The sequence below is a fragment of the Hibiscus syriacus genome, unplaced genomic scaffold (assembly GCF_006381635.1).
Source record: "Hibiscus syriacus cultivar Baekdansim isolate YM2019G1 unplaced genomic scaffold, ASM638163v2 tig00110678_pilon, whole genome shotgun sequence".
In the NCBI taxonomy this organism is placed as follows: Eukaryota; Viridiplantae; Streptophyta; class Magnoliopsida; order Malvales; family Malvaceae; genus Hibiscus; species Hibiscus syriacus.
Window position 1 is genome coordinate 33,293 of NW_024062822.1, and position 22,122 is coordinate 55,414.

The 22,122-nt window shown below is 34.1% G+C and overlaps 1 protein-coding gene and 1 long non-coding RNA gene across 4 annotated transcripts; both read right to left on the reverse strand.

Moving 5' to 3' along the window:
- Positions 1-5,217: 5,217 nt before the first annotated feature.
- On the reverse strand, positions 5,218-7,358 carry LOC120138152. Of its 2 annotated transcripts, none has more exons than XR_005517497.1 (3): positions 7,171-7,358; positions 5,674-6,734; positions 5,218-5,603 (listed from the first exon to the last, which is right to left on the reverse strand). It is a non-coding gene; the product is annotated as an uncharacterized LOC120138152 (long non-coding RNA). The 2 variants fall into 2 exon arrangements; XR_005517496.1 differs by having other exon boundaries at positions 5,674-6,727; positions 7,171-7,357.
- A 491-nt stretch (positions 7,359-7,849) lies between these two features.
- Positions 7,850-21,795, reverse strand: LOC120138059 (WUSCHEL-related homeobox 13-like). Of its 2 annotated transcripts, XM_039153668.1 has the most exons (4): positions 21,758-21,795; positions 9,344-9,581; positions 8,369-8,824; positions 7,850-8,288 (listed from the first exon to the last, which is right to left on the reverse strand). In XM_039153668.1, the coding sequence occupies exons 2-4, from the start codon at positions 9,558-9,560 to the stop codon at positions 8,179-8,181; spliced, it is 783 nt and encodes a 260-aa protein (XP_039009599.1). In that variant the 5' UTR covers positions 9,561-9,581; positions 21,758-21,795; the 3' UTR covers positions 7,850-8,178. The 2 variants fall into 2 exon arrangements, with proteins under 2 accessions (XP_039009599.1, XP_039009598.1); XM_039153667.1 differs by lacking the exon at positions 21,758-21,795 and having other exon boundaries at positions 7,851-8,288; positions 9,344-9,727.
- Positions 21,796-22,122: the final 327 nt, after the last annotated feature.

A 22,122-nucleotide genomic window follows, 5' to 3' on the forward strand; every position in this document is an offset into this window, starting at 1 on the left:
TAAAATATTATCATCAATGGTGAAATCGCCCACTCCATGCGCTCCTCCAAGAGTAAGAATGGATGGATGACAAGCCAATTTAAAATCGGTTGCGCTGTGACTTCATTGATGAAACTCTTCACTCTGTTGGGTTTCCCCCAATCTTATCAGAATTATTATGCACTGTATTTCTTCATCCTCCCTTATTGTACAATGGAATGGGTCTTACTCTACTCTTTCATGCCTGAAAGAGGTATCCGTCAAGGGGATACCCTCTCCCCCTACTTATTTGTTCTTGCCATGGAGTGTCTTCGTCACTATATCTCCCATGCGGTTGATTCCAAAATCTGGTCTCCCTTTCAATCATCAAGGAATGGCCCTACCATCTCCCACTTATTCTTCGCAGATGACTTAATTTTATATTCTGAAGCTTTTGAAGCTCAAGCTACAATAATGGATTTTATCCTTTGATTTTGGCAAATACTCGGGACATCGGGTTAGTAAGAATAAATCCCAAATTTTTTCTCCCCGAATGTCCCCCATAATATGAGAATGACTATTGGCTTTCATCTCAGATTCAAATTGGTTGATTACCTTGGAAAATATCTTAGTTTCAGTCATTAATAAAGGTGCCTGATGTTTGAATTGTAACTTTATTCTCGAAAAGATACGAGCGAAACTAAATGGATGGTCGATGACATCCCTTTCACTAGCATACCACATCACCCTTGCGAAATCCGTTTTGACTGACATTCCTGTTTATTTCATGCAAACTTGTCTCATCTAGAAAAATGTTTGCAATGATATCAAGATCATTGTTCGTCACATTATTTGGGGTTCGACACCAAATGCTTGTAAGGTTTCTCTTGTCAATTGGAGTACGATGTGCCAACCTACCGATAGGGGAGGTCTGTGGTTATTTAACATCTACAAACAAAACATAGCTTCTATTATGAAGCTCTAATTTGCTTTGGTAACTCAAACCGGTGCTTTTTGGATTTCTATCCTTCCAGAGAAATATAAAATTACTAATCTTTTCCCTATGTCCATTCACTGGGCGAATAGCTCCCCTCCTCTGGCGTGCCCTCTCATCTATTTGGGACGATCTTCACCGAAACATTGCATGATCAATTGGTAATGGTTTAGGTACTCGCTTTTGGGATGATAACTAGATTCCTAATCTTGGACCACTTCGCTCTTATGCTCTCAATCCCGAACACATTGATGAAAGCATCATTATCTCTGATGTTGCTACCGTCGATGGTTCTTGGAATCTTGAAGCTCTCAATTATTTGTTATCGTCTTCTATCATTTTATTCATTCAAAGTATCCGCCCGCCTTCAAGTTTCAATGTGCCTGATTCTTGCATTTGGATTTATGGTCTGAAGTATCAATTTACTACGAATTTCGCTTATTGTTCCTTAGCTGAACATAATTAGGATGAGCGATCTTCCATATGGAAATCCTTCTTATACTCAAAGTTCGTCATCGTATCCGCCTATTTCTCTAGACAACCTTTCTCCATAAATTAATGACGAACATGAAGCGCTCCAAACGATCTTTCATTGATGACACCTTGTATAGGGGATGCGATAATCCAGATGAATCTATGATTCATGTTCTTCGTGATTACCCAAATGCTCGATCTCTTTGGGAAAATGTTCTTTCTACTAATCGTAGGCTGGACTTCTATTCTTCAAGCACATATTAGTGGATTCTTTCAAACGTCCATCGGAGCACAATCAGTGAAACTCTTGACGTCCCCTAAAACCTCCTTTTTTCCTCCATCGCTTGACAGATATGGAAGAAGCGCAATGATCTTATCTTTAACTCCAGTTGCTGCCCCGATCGTTCGATCATGAACCAAAGTATCACTTGGGTGAAGTATTTCCACTGTTCTTTTTATCTTATGGAATCTGTGAATGTTAAGAACCCTGCTCTCATCCATTGACAAAAACCATTTGGTGGATGGTTCTGTCTTAATATTGATGGCTCAGTCTCTCTAGCTTCAAACTTTGGTTCCGTTGGTGGTGGTGTTCGCGACCATGATGGTAATTGGATAATCGGTTTTCATAAAGTTCTTGGTATCACAACGCCCCTCCAAGCTGAATTATGGGCATCTTCCAGGGTCTGGAGGTTGCTTGGAGTCACGGGTTTGAGCTTCTCTTGATTCAATCTGATTTTGTCGATGCTGTGAATCTTGTAAACAATCCCAACAGTTCGCTTAGCCCCTATTCTCTGGTACAATCCATCTTCCAACTCCACTAGCGGGCATGGGTGACTGAAGTTACTTGGGTTCCTCGCGAGTCTAACTCTCTTGCTGATGGCATTGCAAAGCTGCATTCTCCTTTGATGCATGATGTTACCCTTCTCTCCTCGCTCCCAGTAGGTCTTCAAGATGTCTTCAGGCATGATATGAGTGTTCTTGTTACTGTAACTCAAGCTTAATTTAGTTTCCTTGGATTTGTCTTATTCAAAAAAAATTAAGAATTGTGGGCAGTTAAATGCTAATGAATATCTTTTAATACAAATATATTTCATGAAAAGTTTATAATATTATTAGTCAAGTTGTTCATCTTTATTTCCTCATATTATTTAGATTTTGGATTCTAAACTCAATAAAAATATTATCTTTCCTTCTTTTAGAGTCTTCTTTCTTTTTCTTTTTTCTTTTTTAGATAGGATTAGATTTAAAACTTCTCAAACAAAATTATAAACGGTTACGTGCTAAGAAAATTTTTGTTACATATATATTTTATGAAAAGTTGAGATGATATTACTAATAACATATTATTTTTAAATAATTTATTTTATTTATCGTTTTGTTAATTGAGTTTTCTACGCTTCAACTTCTCCGAAGCTAATTGGAAATATATTGTGCTAAAAGAATATACTCTTCTTATATATATATATATATATATATATATATATATATATATATATATATATATATATATATATATATATATCTATGGAGGATTGGGATATAAAAAATGGATGTCACTTGTTTCCATATGTAATGGGGTAAGGGGGAGATAAGATAGTAGGATGTCTTCAACACTAGATTGAGAACAAGTTCCATAGGATACCTCCAAATTATGAAATACCCTCCATATGTGAGTCGCATATAACGCTCTTAATTGAAAAGTGGGATTGAATATTTGTTGTTTTCAAGATCATACTATAGTTTGTATACTAACTTATAATTTGTCGGTTTGAACATGTCCTTAAAAGAATATTTAGATAATCAATAAAGTCTTTTATAAAACATCGCATGATTTCACGAGTTAATCATTAAGGGTAAGATTGATTTGTTTGGAGAATGTCTATTTCAAGTGTCGTACAATGTAACGATCCAATTGTATCCGTGAAAAACGATATCAAATAATTTTACTTAAATTTATATTGTTATTATTTAATATCAATGTTTTTAAAACCGGATCGGACATTGAATTGGTGAAGGTACTGGTTCACTGGTTCAACCGGATTTTATATAAAATAATATTTTTTTTAATTTTATATAATATTCAAAGCAATATTAATATATATGTAACACTTTTTTTAAGTTTACAATATTAAAAGGTATAAAAATATCACAAGTCATAACATATATAAATTAAAAACCATAAAATCAAGTGAAACAAAATGATTCAAATCAACTACAACATAATATTTAAGGTAAAACATATTAAATAATAAATATAATTATATAACTATAATCAAAAAAATAAAATTGGGGCTTAAAAATCATAACAAATGATGTCATTTGGTTTAATTTTTTTTTTAAATAATCCCACACGGCTAAGAAACATAGAAGAGCATCCCAAAAATTTAAAGAGTAAAAATATGAGAACAAAACAATCCCACATGACTAAGAAACATAGAAGAACATCCCAACTTACTTCTATAAATAATAAAGGTAATTTGACATTCAAAATCATGGAGCCTTTTGGTAAGCACAGAGCGAACTATTCTTTTGCTTCAATTGAGCTCAAATTTTAGGCTTCAATCGAACTTTTAATTTTTTTTTGAGTTCGAGCCTTTTCGAGTTCAAGTTTTAATATTATATTTCGAGTTCGAGTTGAACTTGATAATTTTTAGCTCGTGAGTTTTTGAGTCGAGTTGAGCTTACTTTTAAAGTTTTCGAGTTCAAGTCGAGCTTAGCAATACTCGAATTTGATTTGGCTCGTTGAACAAACGATGTCGTTTGATTTAATTTTTTTTAAAAGAAAAAAAGTGAACCGGCGGTTCAAATTGGTTTTGCCGGTTTTCAGCCGGTTCACTCCGATTCTACCGATTTTCAGCCGGTTTATTGCCAGGCCGGTTTTGTGAGGTAACCGAACCGGACAAGCCATTGGTTCACGGTTCAATCGGTTGAACCGGCCGATCCGGTCCGATTTTGATAAACATGTTTAATACAGAAACCTCCGAATCTTAATTATAAATAAAGATATATAATGTCAAAATAAACAATCACTTCATTTAAAAATTCATTGCCATTTATATTGCTGACTGCCCGAGTATTGGATTAAGTTGCAAGCAACGTCGTCGGTATCATATTACAGAATGACCGAGTAATTCCGGATTTAGATGGTTACTTGCCAGCCAATTAATCACACCTTCCTCCTTCCACGGGCTTATTTAATTTGCTTACATTATCATCAAGCTGCACTAATCCGTTAACCTTAATTTGTGTTGGACCTAAGTTGGATAAATCAGGTTTGATTCAAGTAACATAGACAGATGGGTTAAAACCCAGGTAGACAATGGGAATAACTTAACCAAGTATGGAAGGGTTTAGTTAATGCTGTTGAATTATGGGTTAATAATTGATTAGATTAAACAATTTGTGATAGATAATTGATTAATTAGATTAGTTGAAGTTAGACTTACATATGTATAAACTGAAATAGAATAGAAAAAAGGGAATATACAGCACATAGTGGAATGCATATCAATCCACTTGCATCAGCTGGAAACATGTGCACAGACCATATGTAAAATCACGAAATTTGGAAGTTTGGCTGATCCACTTTATAATTACAACTACTTGTTAGAATCTTTTACCATTTTTAATGACTCATGTTCATACTGAACCGGTTTTCGAGGACAAAACCGGGAAATTGCACGTCGAAACGTTGGAATTCCATCAAAAAAATATTATATCAACTTCACAAAACTCGTTAGAATAGTGTTATGTGTGTATCCAATAAACAACAATATGGGATTAAAGTTTCAGTACATCTATGTATCATCCCAGAAAGCCGGATGGATATGCAAAAAATAACCAGGAAAGAGCCATCTAATTCTTATTGCATAGCATTCCTCTTTATCTCAACTTCAATTATTGGGTGTTATTCTATTTCCAGGCAAGCAATTGGAGCATTCAAATGTACATTCTGTCAAATTCAACTTCCTTACAAAACCAGAGATAAGCAGAAAAGATAAAAGTGGAGTAAAACTCATTTCTAAGAAGAGAATTGTGAATCCTACTCTCAGCTATTGTAGCTCTAACCTTGAAGCCAAATGGTACGAGAACGGAACCGATCATTACGATTGCATGACTTCGCTTTGTTCGATACATGCAGGGGCCTTGAAATCCTGGCATTTCCACAGTGGTGTACCTTCAATAGAAATAAAACCATCACCAGAGAGTTCCAAAGGAAAACACGGGCTTAACAACGGTTGGATTACCCATTTTCTTTTCCATCAACGGGGAGCTCTTAGTAATCATCTCTTCCTTGTGATTCACTCGATCCCTGTAGGAACAAACACTGAAGGGCAAATTCTTGAGCTTTACTGTTCCCCTCTTGTTACTGGAAGGATATGCATCTTCACAAGCTTTCTCCATTGAATAACCTGACTCTGCTTCACCATTGTCCAACACCGACTGCCCCGATTTTCCGTCATTGGCTACCTTCACATGCTCCCTAACCAAGTCATCAGAATCGATTTTGGCTGCTATAGTACTTCCATAGAATTTGGAAGAGGGGCTTCCACTCGACACAATACCCCGATTGGGAACCTTTGTGCTCTCAAGAGTTGGCAAGCTCTTAGGCCTTTTGTGTTGATGGCCTTTCCATTCAGATATTGGTGAACCTTATGAGATTCTCGTAGAACTATCGATTGCTCTATGCAACCTTTGGGCTAAATCTTCATCTACCCTAGAATTCTCAATCGGTTGGTGTTTATTGTATAAGACTTGAACTGGGACATGCTTCTTAATCTTATTCTTTTTAAGGTATCTATCCTTGCTAACGGCATCATCAGAAAATGTAGCTATGTCCAACGCACTCTTAGCTGCAGCGATAGCTAGCTGCAATTGCAGCCTTCTCCTCTGCCGCAGCTCTGGCAGCTTCAGCAGCCTTAGCGGCGGTAATAGCTGCTGTTCTCGAGGCCTCGAAAATCTCCTCTGGAGAAAGGTTAGGATTATTCAAACGGGAACTCAATAAGTTATTAAGATGAGCATCAACATCACTTGATGAAGTAGCAGATGATGGTGAAGGTGGTGAAGGAGATGAAGTGGAAGAAGAAGTTATTGGCCGGTCTGACGTGGCATTTGCATTCGAAGCCTGTTTCTTAAAACCTGCTAACAGGCGCTTCCGAGGAGGCAAAAGGACATCGGCGTCCAAGTGATTAATGTCACAAATGTTAGCCTCCATTAAATCCAGCTTATTATAATCTGAAGTACAAGAGAATGAGTAAATTATTTACAAGGATAATCCAACCGCTCATATTCACATTGATTCTATAACCTCAACAATCATAGATTCAGTGTTCAATGGTAAACAAAACCCAAAAAGAAAATCTGAATTACAAGACAAAAAAACAAATAAAGAAAATCTCAGATAAATAAATAAATAAAACCCAGTTTGGAAATAGCATAAATGCAAGCAGGTGATCATTGAAAGATATTTCATTCGTCGTGAAAGACATAAAGACTGAAAACCCTATCTGCAGATTCTGTTGCAGAATTACCAGTAAAACCTATGGAAAATTTGATGATCTTGCAATCAAAACTAACAACCAAATTGAAAGAGGAGGGCCGAGCGATTAAAACAAAGCCACGAGGTAAGCAACGTAAATCCGGGGATTGTAGAGGGATGATTACGATGGAGTAGTAACGAAAACGATGAGATGCAAATGGAAACAAAAAGGGAATGAAAAATGACTGAATTTTGATTGAAATACCTGATTATATGTGTATATCCGGAAAAGAAAGAAATTGGTTTTGTTTTAGGATTGTAGAGAAAGATAGGGCTGAGGAGATTGAGATTAGGGTTTGTTTTTGTGTGGGGGAGTCTTGAAATACCAAAAGGTATTTCAAGGTTCTTGAGAGAAACCAAGTCGGAGGAGGAAGAGCCAGAATGAGGAAGTACAGACAGTCTAGGTATGTTTTGTTTTGTTTTGTAATCACTATTAGTTATTAATCTGAATTAAGTGTTACAAAAATTTATAATGTCAAGAATCAAACATATAATTTTACTTAATAAATTTAAAGTCCCGTTTCATAGGCTGACTATTTATTAGTAATATGAGTGTTGGAATTTAATGATTTAAATTTCATCTTATTTAGACTAAAAAAAAATCATAATACAAAAAAATTGAATATATGCGTGAATGCAAACGTCCTCGGACCTTCGACATTTTCGTTCTTCGAGACAAATGTTTATCTCTTGCATTATTTCATAGGGATACAATACGATCTTACCATGAATTGATATCTAATTAATTGATCGTCTAATTGAATTTATGAATTTTTTTTATATAATCTCTTATCAATAATATATACAATCCACGTGATTTATTTATTTTGGGACCGTTTATGTATTTACACAAGATTTATCCAACCAACATATGTTGAAATGTCCAAACTTTAACTATCAAACTCAGACCGAAGAACATCACCTACGGAAAAATCAAGCATGATCCTAGTTTCAATGAAGAACTCGCCAAAACATTCATGGGGTTCCTTCTATTAACAAAAAGACAAAGACGAAACACAATGGCACACTACAGAAATCATAGAAAGATGTCTATTTCCAGCTTAACTGGCTCATCCCATGTTCAAACTAGAAGTATTAGCTTTACTATGTTAAGCATGCTATTGTTCCACGATTAAACCAAATTCTTCATCTCCACAGTCGACCCTAGCCCACCGAACAGAGTCTGAGATGGCATGTTTGCGCAACCTGAATCTCATGTCTCATCCTGCCATGCCGTAGTCTTCTGCCTGGTCGTAAATGTCGTAACTTGCCGGCATTTCCATTTTCCGGACAGATGTTCATCTCCTGCATCATTAGGGTCTTCTATAAAGAAAATATTTAAATTATAACAGAATTTGAAATTTTCATGGACCGTCAGCTCATCTGAGTCCATCCATGCTTACCACTGTATACATTTGGATTGGACATGATACTCAAGAAATGCAATTCGGGGGACATCTCAGGGTTCTGGAAGCACAGATCTTCAGCTCTTGGTGCAGGGTTCTGCTGAGACAGATGATTCTCGGGCTTTGTCGTCTTCTTTTCATTCGCTGACTCGACTTCCGTCTCTTGTTCTGATTCAGCATTGTTGGATGATGATCCCAGTTGCTTCCTCTTGGACCGAGCCCGTCTGTTTTGGAACCAATTATAGACATTCATTTCGGAAATTTGGCCATGCTGGCTCAGCTCCGAGGTTATCTCCTTGATCTTTTGTTTGCTCGGAGTTCCAGTCCCCTGTTCGAATATACATTCCAGAATCTGGAGCTGCACCGGAGTCGGTGTCCACCGCTGTCTAGCCGTAATTTTGTGCCCTGCAGATGCCATTAAAGGGTCGCAATACAGGTTTCCCAGCCTACCACCTGCGAGAGAGAAGATCAAGTATCCGAGTTAAACAACATAATCATCATTTCGCAGAAATTCGACAATATGTTCACAAACAACACCCCCCATTAATTGTTAGGAGACACAACCAAAGAAGCTAGACTAAGAGCCAAGTGAAAAATCATTGTCTGCTATATATTATTTGAAGAATCATTGTTCTTCACAACGAAAGCATTAAATGGGTATTTTAACTCATTCGTGTCAACCCATTCAACTAACTAACAAGAAATTGACCCAAGTGAACCAAAGCAGAGCTAATTGACCCAAACCAATACAGAAGAAAAGTTTCCTGTCAAAGGCAACGCCAAGCCATTTCCACCATCACTTCACCATGAACACAAGACCCAAGTGGGGAAAAAAAAAGACCTTTGAGCAAAATCCTTTTAGATTATGGCAAAAAGGAAGATAAAATGGCCATGACATGACATGAGAGAAGCCATAAATGAAAGGTGACAAACATGTAATGGATAGAAGGGGGAAGAGGATAAGAGAGAGGCCTGCAAGATCTTGCTGGGCGGTGAGATTCTTATGCATCTCAACGAGCTGCTCGCAAATGGAGGCATAAACAGCAATTTGGTTCCTGAGAGTCTCCAACTGCTCATCCGTCATCACTTTGACATACATTACTCCTCCATTTTTCACATTTACGTTCACCATATCTCTCTGGGTTTGATTCTCTTGATGACGTTCTTCACCTTCCCATTCCATTATCATGATTTTCTCTTCTTCTTCTTTTAATTTTCACTCTATCATAACAAAAAAAAAACCCTATCTTGATTTCCTGTCATGTCTCTGTTTGGAGGAAAGGAAAGCAAGTGGTTGCTCAGTGCTCCTCACCAAAGCAAAAGAACAGAGAAACAAAAAAGTATAAAAGGTGAAAGGAGAAAACTTTGAAAAGGGGTGAAGAAATGGACAAACAGAGATAAAAAAAAAAAATCGTCGGCTGTTGGAGCTTGACAGTGCTTAATGCGCTTCCCGGCTTATGTTAGCAAAAAGGCATGTTTTTTCTTTGACTTTGACTTGACATTTTTTTGGATACTTACTAGTATATTATTAAATTTTAGGTAAAATGTTTCTATTCATCCTTGTAGTGTATGTAAGTTGCGGCTTTAGTAATTTTACTCTAATTTAATAATTTTAATCTTTGTACTCTAATGTGAATAAAAAAAGTTTGGTACCAATATAAATATAAAGAATGGGCAAGTTAAAGGACTAAATATGACTTATCCCCATCAAGGTAGGATCCATCCATGATCCATCCTTATAGAGTTTACTTCCCTTCAAATCATTTGCCAATATAGCTATATTTATAAATATAGAAATAGAATAAAATGATATAAATCAATTTCATAATTATAATAATTTACGGTTTTATATTTGTTGCTTCCTTGTGCTTTCAAGGATTTTTTTTATAATGATACGATATAATTACAACATTGAATTATAATATTATATATTTGAAAATTATAATTATAATTATTTTTATTTAAAATTAATTTTAATAAAGATAAATGTAATATTTTAATCAATTTATATTAATATTGTATTAATTATATATTTATAATATGATTTCTTTACTTAAATAATACACTATTTTTTTGGGTTACAATAATACACTATTTTTACTACCATTAGGATGAGTGTTTAATCAAGTCGAGTCAAAATATTTGAGTTATTCGACTCTTATTTTATAACTTGGAGTTGACTTGAAATTTTTTCGAGTTGTGTCGATTTTTCGAGTTTCTATTTTAATTTAATTGTAAATATTTATAATATTATAATATTATTTGATTCTAATTTAAATGACTTTCTATAAACATATATACAATACAAATATATATATATATATTTATAGTTTTTTCATATGTGATATACATATATCATACAAAGTCCAAGGGTTCGACTCTAACTTAAAAATAAATTCACTAATTACTAAAAGTTTCGAGTTATTGAGTTGCATTTCACAGCTCGATTCGAATTTAAAATTTTTTCGAGTCGAGTTTATGAAATTGTAACTCAAAGTCAATTCGAATCAGTTTTTTCAAATTGAAAAATTTAATTTTTCGAATCAAATCATCCTAATGAATCAATTATATCAAAATTTGTCCTTTTATGATTAAAGATGGGTGGTGACAATTAAAATACAGATTTGATTGGAGGAATAGCCCATCGGTTCTCCATCCGCAAATGAAATGATATTACAATTAATGATACTATAATCATATAATTGGAGCATATAATATAATATATATTGTGTAAGGCCTAAGCAAAGCCATAGATTATTAACGGTGTGTTAGGATTGTGAACAATAGTTGGTTTCTTTAATACTACATCAATAATTAAATCATTTTGTAATAATTAATTAAGCATTATTAATAATTAAATTTTAATATACTGTCTAAATAAAATTTATAAATTGAACTATAAAATTTAAATGATCCCCTTTCCTTAGCTGCTCTCCCTGTGCCTTCTTTTTTATTTGTTTGAGTTTGTATCGTTTCTTATAAATTAGATTAATTTTTTCTTTGATTTTGTTTAGTCGGCGACGACACCAATTTTGATACTGGTTGTCGATTGCCGGTTTCTTTTCTCTTTGTTTTTCTTTTATTTTTTAATAAGAATAACTTTGTTGTATTGCATGTTTATTACTGCCTTTGTGACACGTTTTTCATTTTTTTTCTATCGTTTGTCCGTTCTTTTATTTATGTTTTCTTAGGGTTGGATTTGACAACGCCACAACTATCAAGATGGCGCTTATTTGAAATCTTGTAGATCTTCCCTGCTATGAACCTTCGGGTTGAATTTGGATGCGTGATTTTACGTTTGTGGATAGTTTCTCACAGCGCTCGACTCTGATTTGCAATTCTAGGTGGTCTTTCAATAGCTTAATTCCCTTTAATAGTTCGTTTACCGATGCAATCAGATTTATTTGTATCTATTTTTGTTCGAGTCTTTTGGTTGAGTTTTTAACATTTTTGTTGAGTTAATCGATACGGAATTGGCCAAGAGGGGGTGAATTGGCAATAAAATTTTGGTGAAAGCTTTTGCAAAAATTGAAAGAATTGCACAGCGATTTAGAGTGGTTCGACTTTCTCAACCAAAGTTTACGTCCACTACCTTAGCTATCCACACTAAGGATTTTCCACAAATTCACTAATTTGTCTTTCTTTTGAGGACAAAGAGTAACCTTACAAACCCTAAAGAATTATACCCCAAATTCTTGAGAACACTCTCTCCCAAAAAGAACAATACAAGTTTGCAAACTTACAAGGAAATCCTCACAAGGTAGATTATTTGCACAATTCTAGAACAAAGAAAAGAACACTAAAAAATGAATACAATTGAGCACAATAAGTGTTCTTGAAAGCAAGATGAATATTGAATGAAAAATAGGATTGAAATGCTCAAACTTGAGGTTTGATGCTTTCTCTTTGATTCTCTCTTGATTCTAGTTGCTTGATGTTTCTTGTTATTGATCAATGACTTCTAAGCTTGCTTAAATACACCTTTAATCACTTCTAAACGTTGGGGATGATTAGAGAAGATAATATAGCCGTTTTAGTGTGAAAACAATTAATAAAACAGCTTGGAGCGTAGGGGGAATCGGTACCCCCTATGGGGAATCGGTTCCCTAAGTGTAAAATTCAAATATTTTGACCGTTACACAAGGGGGGGAATCGGTACCCCCTGGGGGGGAATCGGTTCCCTCCGAGTATACTGGAATTCTCGGAGCCAAACCATTCAGGAGGAATCGGTACCCCCTTGGGGGGGAATCGGTTCCCTCTGAGCAATCTGGAATTTTTGGCTTTGAAATGGTTCGAAATACTTTGTAAAATTATTTTGAAATTGTTTTAAGATTAAAACTTAATTTTACACTTGAGTAAGTATTAAAAATGATTTTTGAAAGATTTAGAGTAATGTTTTGATATTCGAATAATTATATCGAATATACTTAGAAAACCTTATTGCACAATCTTAAAATTCATTTAACTTAATTTGTTATATCGAAATAGCAAAATGTTTTCAACAATCACCCCCTTTTTGATATAACAAAATATTTTAGTAATTTTAAGATTTTGAAATCAAAAATCAATGTTTTTGAAAATTACTCCCCCTTACTTTAACACTTACTCCTCTTTAAAACTTTAACACTTCTCCCACTTTTTGTTAAATCAAAAAGACATTTGTAAAGAATTTTAAACAAGGTTTTGAAATCATTTAGCCAATTGATTATATAGTTTAAGCTGCTAAGATCACAATCAAGAGAAACGTTAGCCATTAGTTTCATAATCAATATTCATATTTAATGTGACATGGCAAAATTGGTCATATTGCTAAAATGATGTAAATGATGCAATAATGAATAAATTTAACCACACCAAATATATAAGTTCTCACCATCCATAAATTCAAACAAATTCAAAATCAATCAATCCACAAATTCAAACATCCCAAAATAATCAAAATGTTAAAACAATAATCTTTTAGTTCAAAGTTTTTAAAGTTAAGCGCAGAATCAAACATCCGGATCAGGAGGAGGAAAACGAGCTCGCATAGCGGCCATTTCGTGAGTGAGTTCATTAATACGCGCGTTGGTTGCTTCATTGTTTGCATGCATCTCCCGAAGAAATTCTAATTGTTGAGCTCCCATTGTGGATAAATGTGACTCTATAGAAGTAAAACGCGAATCCATGGTAGCATATCGGAAATTGAATGTCTCCATAAAGGATTGAAAATATGGAGGCATTTGATGCATTTGTTGTGCTTGCTCCTCGGGATGCTCAGGCTCATCTTCGGCTTCATCGATGTCTCTCATTAATTGTTGAAGCTCGGGATCGTCATCAGCTTCTGGTTGAGCTCGTGAAGAACTAGCTCCCGGAGTATTTTCAGACGATCGAACCCATTCACCAGTTTCATTATCCTTTATCCATCCCGCTCTTGTTAAAGAAAGAAGATTAATTTGTTTCTTTAGAGGAAATGAGGCATCTAGACCTACTCTAAGCCCGACTTTAGAAAATAGATTACTTAAAATGCAACCGTAAACTAGAGATGAACATAGTTTCTTGTTAGGAACAAGATTTACGGTTTCAACAATTTCAACAAAAATGATCTGAGGTAGGTTTATTTTAATACTGTTTTCTAAACAATGTAACCACCAAAGATACAAGGCTCTAAGAGTAGAATAATGACCTCCGGATGGTCGAAACCACCAAGAAATTATTAGATGAAGAAAACATTCATGAAGGTCTAAGACACTTGCACTATCCCTTCTTTTATAACGAGATCCTAAGATTTGTTTTTCATTTGAAATACCATCATTATCTAATCCGAATGCATTGGCTATGTAAGTCGAGTCAATATATAAGAATTGTCCTAGGAGGTAGGAACGAATTCCTATGGTTTCGGTTTCAGTTCAGTTTTTAACACAAACGACATTAGAATAGAAAATACGAACAAGTTGATGGTAGATAATGGGTTCAAGTTCAAAGAGTTTGTCAAATTTCCACTCTTGTAAAAGAGGAAGATATTTAAAATTAATATCTAACATAGCTTGACGAGAAGGAATACGTTTTTCTCTAATTTTGTAAGAGTCGAAATATTGATAATACAAAAAACGATGATTTCTAGGACCAGGATGATTGAAGCACGAGTTTTGAATAGACAAATTAGGATCAATGGGATTAGGATTAGGAATTGGATTTTCAGGAATAGGAGGAGGATTTGGAGGTGGATTTGGTTGACGGTGTGAGCGACTAGATGATGACCTAGCACGTTTAGGATTGGACATGATTTAGGAAATCGGAATAGAATGGATAACCTGCAATTTTGAAAAATACATGTATGCAATTCAATCAATCCCAAAACTCAATTGAGTCCTCAATATTTCAAGGTTCTCAAAATTAATCCTAATGGGCAAAGTTTTTGAAAACTTTTGAAAAATACGATTTTGAGAAACAATATATGTATAGTTTTCATAACAACAACATAATTCAATCAAAACACAATAATTTGAAAAACATTTTTTTTATTTCAAAAATTTCAAAATTTTTGAAAAATTCTTGTGTTTTTGATGAAATTAGTTGTAATACCTAGTTTCTAATCACTAAACAATCAATGCCGATCTAAAGTTCAACCTAGAACTAATTAAAACCAATTCTATGTTCATAAATTGATAAAATAGAAGTTTTGGAAAAATACCTTGAAGGATTTCGGATTTGAGTGAGATTAGATGAAGTTTGCACGTTTTTGATGATTCCAACAGGTTTAGAAGATGATATTTGAAGTGAATTCCGATTAAAAATGTTGATTTGAGGCAAGAATGGAGATTTGAGAGAGTAGAGGGAAGAAACAGCGTGAAGGAAGAAGATAAGAAGGTTTTGAGGATTTAAGGGTTCTGCCCGTGTTAAAATCCAGAACCCTAGGGGGTATCGATTCCCTCTGCACCAAAATGCTAAAATCTGATTTTAAACACACAAAATGCTAAATTAATTTTCTCTAGTGGTATTGGCAACTCATATATTGAAATTAATCATGTTCAAACAATCAAATTATTCTTTAAACGATATTTGAACATAAAAATAATTTTTCATCAAGAATCATAAACTCCCCCTAACTAATAGCAATGAATGCAATAAAAATTAGCATTTTTTTTATTTAGTCTTAAAAGTGCTAAAATTATTTTAAACACTAAGTGAAGATAGGTTGGTTAAACCTAATTCTCTCTTAAGTGTCCAAAATCTTTCCTTGCCTAAAGGTTTTGTAAAGATATCCGCTAATTGGTGCAAAGTATCAACAAATTCTAGAACTACATCTTCCTTAGTGACATGGCCTCTAATGAAGTGATGTCTTATTTCAATGTGCTTAGTTCTAGAGTGTTGGATGGGATTTTTAGTGAGACAAATAGCACTAGTATTGTCACACTTGATAGGAATGGTACCAACTTCAATTCCATAATCACAAAGTTGTTGTTTCATCCATAAAACTTATGCACAACAACTACCAGCAGAAATGTATTCGGCTTCAGTGGTAGATAATGCAACACAATTTTGTTTCTTTGAAAACCAAGAAATCAACATATTTCCAAGGAATTGGCAAGTAACGGAGGTGCTTTTCCTATCTAATTTGCATCCTCCATAATCCGGATCAGAAAAAGCATGCAATCTAAAGCTAGAGTCTCTAGGATACCAAAGTCCTAAACTAGGAGTGTCCTTAAGGTATCTAAAGATTCTCTTAACAAACTAGTAAATGTGATTCCTTAGGGCATGATTAAAATCTAGCACATAAGCAAACACTAAACATAATGTCCGGTCTACTTGCAGTTAGATAAAGTAGAGATTCAATCATTGACCTATATAGTTTAACATCTACACATTTACCTACTTCATCTAAGTCAAGCTTTGTTGAAGAGCTCATTGGAGTGTCATGAGGTTTTCCATTTTCTAGTCCAAACTTCTTGAGCATATCTTTGATGTACTTAGCTTGATTGATGAAGATGCCATCTTTTCTTTGCTTGATTTGGAGTCCCAAGAAAAATGAGAGCTCCCCCATCATGCTCATCTCGAATTCACTTTGCATTAGCTTAGAAAATTCTTGGCAAAGAACTTCATTAGTAGAACCAAATATTATATCATCAACATAAATTTGAACTACTAATAAATCTTTACCTTTATTCTTTAAAAACAATTTAGTGTCAACCTTCCTTTTTGAAAAACCTTTTTCAATTAAAAAATTTGACAATCTTTCATACCAAGCACTTGGAGCTTGTTTTAAACCATAAAGTGCTTTTGTCAATTTAAGAACATGATCCGAAAATTTTGAATCTTCAAAACCTGGAGGTTGTTCCACATAAACTTCTTCTTTTATAAAACCATTTAAAAAAACACTTTTAACATCCATTTGATATAATTTAAATTCATGAAAACATGCAAATGCTAGTAACATTCTAATTGCTTCCATCTTAGCTACGGAAGCTTATGTTTCATCATAGTCTATGCCCTCTTCTTGAGTATACCCTTGAGCAACAAGTCTAGCCTTGTTTCTCACTATATTACCACTCTCATCAAGCTTATTCCTAAATACCCATCTAGTACCTACAGTAGATTTATTACTAGGCCTTTCAACTAATGTCCATACTTTATTTCTCTCAAATTGATTTAACTCTTCTTGCATAGCCATAATCCAATGTTCATCATTTAATGCTTCTTTAATATTCTTAGGCTCTATGCATGAGATAAATGCAATATAATTACAAATATTTCTAAGAGAAGATCGATTTGTTACCCCTTTGGATGGATCACCTATAATTTCACCATCCTTGACATAGTTGTACTCTCTTGGATAAGATACTTCCCTTTCTTCAATGGTTGGATTCTCAAGAGGATCATGAGTTTCCTCATTTTTCGTTTCCTCATTTTTCGTTTCTTCCTTTGATGATGGTTCTCCAACGTCATGTCTAACGTCATTTGTATTTATAACACATACATCATCATTCACACAAGAATCCTTCCTCGGAAGGGGATTATCATCGAAAACAACATGTATAGACTCTTCTACAACTAAAGTTCTTTTATTAAATACTCGATAAGCTTTAGAATTTAAGGAATAACCCAAAAAAATTCCTTCATCACTTTTAGCATCAAATTTGCCAAGGTTCTCTTTACCGTTGTTTAAAACAAAACATTTACATCCAAAAGGATGAAAATAGCTAATGTTAGGCTTTTTATTTTTGAAAATTTCATATGGAGTTTTCTTTAAAATTGACCTAATCATTACTCTATTTATAACATAACAAGCGGTATTTGTGGCTTCCGCCCAAAAATATTTTGGCAAATTAATTTCACAAAGCATGGTTCTAGCCATTTCTTCTAAAGTTCAAATTTTCCTCTCAACAACTCCATTTTGTTGAGGGGTTCTAGGTGCTGAAAAATTATAGCTAATACCATTATAATTACAAAACTCAATAAATCCAAGATTTTCAAATTCAGTGCCATGATCACTCCTAACACTAGTTATAGAGTAACCTTTTTCATTTTGGATTATTTTTGAAAATGTGATGAAATGTTCTAATGCTTCATCTTTAGTACTTAAAAATAGAACCCAAATATCTAGAGTAGTCATCTACCAAGACAAATGCATATTGTTTTCCACCCAAGCTAGTAGTCCTAGTTGGCCCAAAAAGATATATATAGATCAATTGTAATACTCTACTAGTTGATACGTCATTAATGAATTTAAAAGAAACTCGCTTTTGTTTTCCTTTAGCACAAGCATCACAGATTTTATCATTATCAAATTTAAGCTTAGGCAACCCTCGAACTAAATCACCTTGAGTTAGCCGTTGCAAAACACTCATACTAGCATGTCCTAGTCTTCTATGCCATAACCAACTATCATGTTCATCCTTAGCAACTAGGCACAAATTAGTCATATCAATAGAATCTAAATGCACCATGTATATGTTTCCTATTCTATGACCAACAAGCATAATCCGATTAGATGCAATGTCAATGACTTTACAACCATTAATATCAAACATGACATTGAATCCCTTATCACAAAATTGACTAATACTTAATAGATTATACTTTAATCCATTCACATATAAAACATTCTTAATTTGTATGGAAGAGGTATTACCAATAGTACCAATAACTTCAATGTGACCTTTTGAATCATCACCAAAAGTCACTTCTTCTTCATTTTTGGCGTTAAGTTCAATGAACCAGTTTTTGTCTCCGGTCATGTGTCTTGAGCATCCACTATCAAGGTACCATGAATTTGTATTTGTTTCCTGTGCCTTGTAGCAATGCTCCTTTTCCTACAAACATAGATTAATTTCTAATTTTTGGTACCCAAATTCTTTTGGGTCCATATTCAATAGTTTCCAAAATCCTAGTTCCCTTAGGTATCCATTTGTGTAGGATATCCTTATCTTTAGTAGTAATGAGCTCTTTAGGAACCCATATACTTATAACGATTTTTCCATTAGAGGTTCTTTGGGGACCTCTATGATTGTAGTTTTTAAAAAATTTTCTAACAAAGTTGGATTTTGAATTTTCTCCATTTTCAAAACGTTTTGTTCCAACTTTATCAAAAGAAGTTTTAAGATCATCAATTTTCTTTTGATGATCATCATTGACCTTTGAAAGTAAATTTTGCAAATCCAAATTTTTCTTTTCAAACTCTTATAGTTTGATTTGCAAATCTTTGATTTTACTTTCAAGATCGTTGTTGGTTTTGGATATGAGTTTATTTTCATTTTTCAATTTTGAAACATCATTTTTATATTTTTAAAAAAAATTCTCATAATCCATAGCCAACCCATTATATTCCTCTAATAACTCATCATAGGATAAATCATCAAAATCAGATGAGTTAGAGGTTACCTTAGAATCTTCCCCGAATGCCATTAAGCACAAGTTTGCTACTTCTTGTTCCTCTTCATCGGAACCTTCTTCATTGCTCCATGTAGTCACACGAGCCTTGTGCTTATTCTTTGATTGGCCCTTTCTCTTCAATTATGGGCAATCATATTTGACATGCCCCGACTTTTTGCATTCATATCAAATGATCGGGTCCTTCTCTTTTGGTTCATTTTTGAGGCCTTTATTTCGTTTGAATTTTCTTCCTCGGTAAGGTCTCATCATTTTTCTGAACCGTTTGGCAAACAATGCCATTTCCTCGTCATCGTCATCTTCATCCAAGTCACTCTCATTTTTGTGGATTTGAGAGCAACTCCAATGTTTTTCTTCTTCTCCTTCTCCTTTGGTGTCTCTTCAATCTTATCAAGGTCCACCTCATCTTCAAGCATCATTTCATGAGTGAGTAGTGAACCGATTAGCTCTTCAAGAGTTAAGGATGTTAGATCCTTAGACTCGATGATTGCCTTCTTCTTTGATTGCCACGACTTTGGGAGGGAGTAGACTAACTTCCTCACAAGCTTTTCATTTGAAATGATCTCTCCATATGATTTGATACCATTGACAATTGTTGAGAATCTATCCGTCATAGCTTTGATATATTCATTTGGTTTCATCTTGAAATTTTCATAGCTATGCGTTAGAATACTAATTTTAGATTTATTTACCTCATCGGTACCTTCATGAGTGACTTGAAGTTTGTCCCATATTTCTTTGGCAGTTGTACAAGATGAAACTCTTCCGTATTCATCTGGTCCAAGAGTACAAAATATGATATGGATGGCTTTGGAGTTGAGCTGGAACATTTTTGTCTCTCCTTCACTCCATAATCTTGGATGAGTGAGAGGCTTGAAGTATCATTCTTCTACGACATTCCATGCTCCCATGTCACTTGCTTGAATGAAGTACATCATCCTATTTTTCCAATAGGCATAATTAGCCCCATTGAAGAAAGGAGGCTTGTTGACGGGCATCGAATCAAGACCGGAGTTGAAGTTTGAAGTAGAAGCCATTGATGACTTTGATTATCGATGTAACTCTTCCTGAATCGACTCAAGAGGCGATTAAACCTTCAAATGAGTTAGGCTCTGATGCCAATTGTTGAGTTAATCGATTGACGGAATTGGCCAAGAGGGGGGGTGAATTGGTAATAAAAATTTTGGTGAAAGCTTTTGCAGAAAATTGAAATAAATTGCACAGCGATTTAAAGTGGTTCGACTTTCTCAACCAAAGTCTACGTCCACTACCTTATCTATCCACACTAAGGATTTTCCACAAATTCACTAATTTGTCTTTCTTTTGAGGACAAAGAGTAACCTTACAAACCCTCAAGAATTATACCCCAAATTCTTGAGAACACTCTCTCCCAAAGAGAACAAGACAAATTTGCAAACTTACAAGGAAATCCTCACAAGGTAGATTGCTTGCACAATTCTAGAACAAAGAATAGAACACTAAAAAATGAATACAATTCAGCACAATAAGTGTTCTTGAAAGCAAGATGAATATTGAATGAAAAATAGGCTTGAAATGCTCAAACTTGAGGTTTGATGCTTTCTCTTTGATTCTCTCTTGATTCTAGTTGCTTGATGTTTCTTGTTATTGATCAATGGCTTCTAAGCTTGCTTAAATACACCTTGAATCACTTCTAAACGTTGGGGATGATTAGAGAAGATGATATAGCAGTTTTAGTGTGAAAACAATTAATAAAACAGCTTGGAGCGTAGGGGGAATCGATACCCCCTATGGAGAATCGGTTCCCTAAGTGTAAAATTCAAATATTTCGACCGTTACACAAGGGGGGGGGAATCGGTACCCCCTGGGGGAGAATCGGTTCCCTCCGAGCATACTGGAATTCTCGGAGCCAAACCATTCAGGGGGAATCGGTTCCCTCTGAGCAATCTGGAATTTTTGGTTTTGAAATGGTTCGAAATACTTTGTAAAATTATTTTGAAATTGTTTTAAGATTAAAACTTAATTTTACACTTGAGTAAGGATTAAAAATGATTTTTGAAAGATTTAATGTAATGTTTTGATATTCGAATAATTATATCGAATATACTTAGAAAACCTTATTGCACAATCTTAAAATTCATTTAACTTAATTTGTTATATCGAAATATCAAAATGTTTTCAAAATTTTCCATGTATGATCCTTATAAGATCTAAAGTGTCTAGTTTCAATGTTATAGGGAAAGTCCAAATTATATTTTTAGTTTACGATGATAGTTGTAAACTATTATTGTAATTTCAAATATTTTGACTTTTTAATAATACTATCGTTTCTATAAAAAATATAAAAATTAAATTTCAGAATTCAATAAAATAGGGCTAAATTAAAAATGTTAATATATAAAAGCTTATTATTATAATTATCTCTAAATATATAAGGTATTTTTTTTATTTTTTTAGGGTCGGTTGAGTATTTTTCACCAAAAGGTCGAACATAACTTAACCCGAATGTATTTTCTAAAAAATCCGACTTAAATCCTGATTTTTTTAAAAAAAAATCCGATCTGATTATATCATAACCCGTTGGATTTAAATTCCATGCCCATCCCTACACCGAAATGATTAGCCATATTCTAATGCTTCTTATTACAATGATAAATATGATAATTTGGGGGAGTGTTATTAATTAATAATAGGAAATAAAGTATTTCAGACATTGGGATTCATTGTCTTTGATTTCCTTTGCTTGAATGATCAGTCACAATTAACAGCTTATCTTGTCTTGGATTCTTGGTTACCTCTTTCTTTTGCTTTTTTCTTGGATACTTGAGTTTTGGACCGGACAGGACAATTTGGTGTACCTAACAAACATTGTGAACAATCTCTAGGTTCTATTCTTCTTCGAC

Bases quoted from the DNA above. Each gene is read 5' to 3' on its own strand.
- LOC120138059 (XM_039153668.1), bottom strand. From the start codon at position 9,560: ATGATAATGGAATGGGAAGGTGAAGAACGTCATCAAGAGAATCAAACC. The intron at 8,825-9,343 runs GCCTCTCTCTTA...TCTCTCTCGCAG, and splicing joins CGCCCAGCAAGATCTTGCAG to GTGGTAGGCTGGGAAACCTG. The intron at 8,289-8,368 runs GTAAGCATGGAT...TTTTCTTTATAG, and splicing joins CAATCCAAATGTATACAGTG to AAGACCCTAATGATGCAGGA.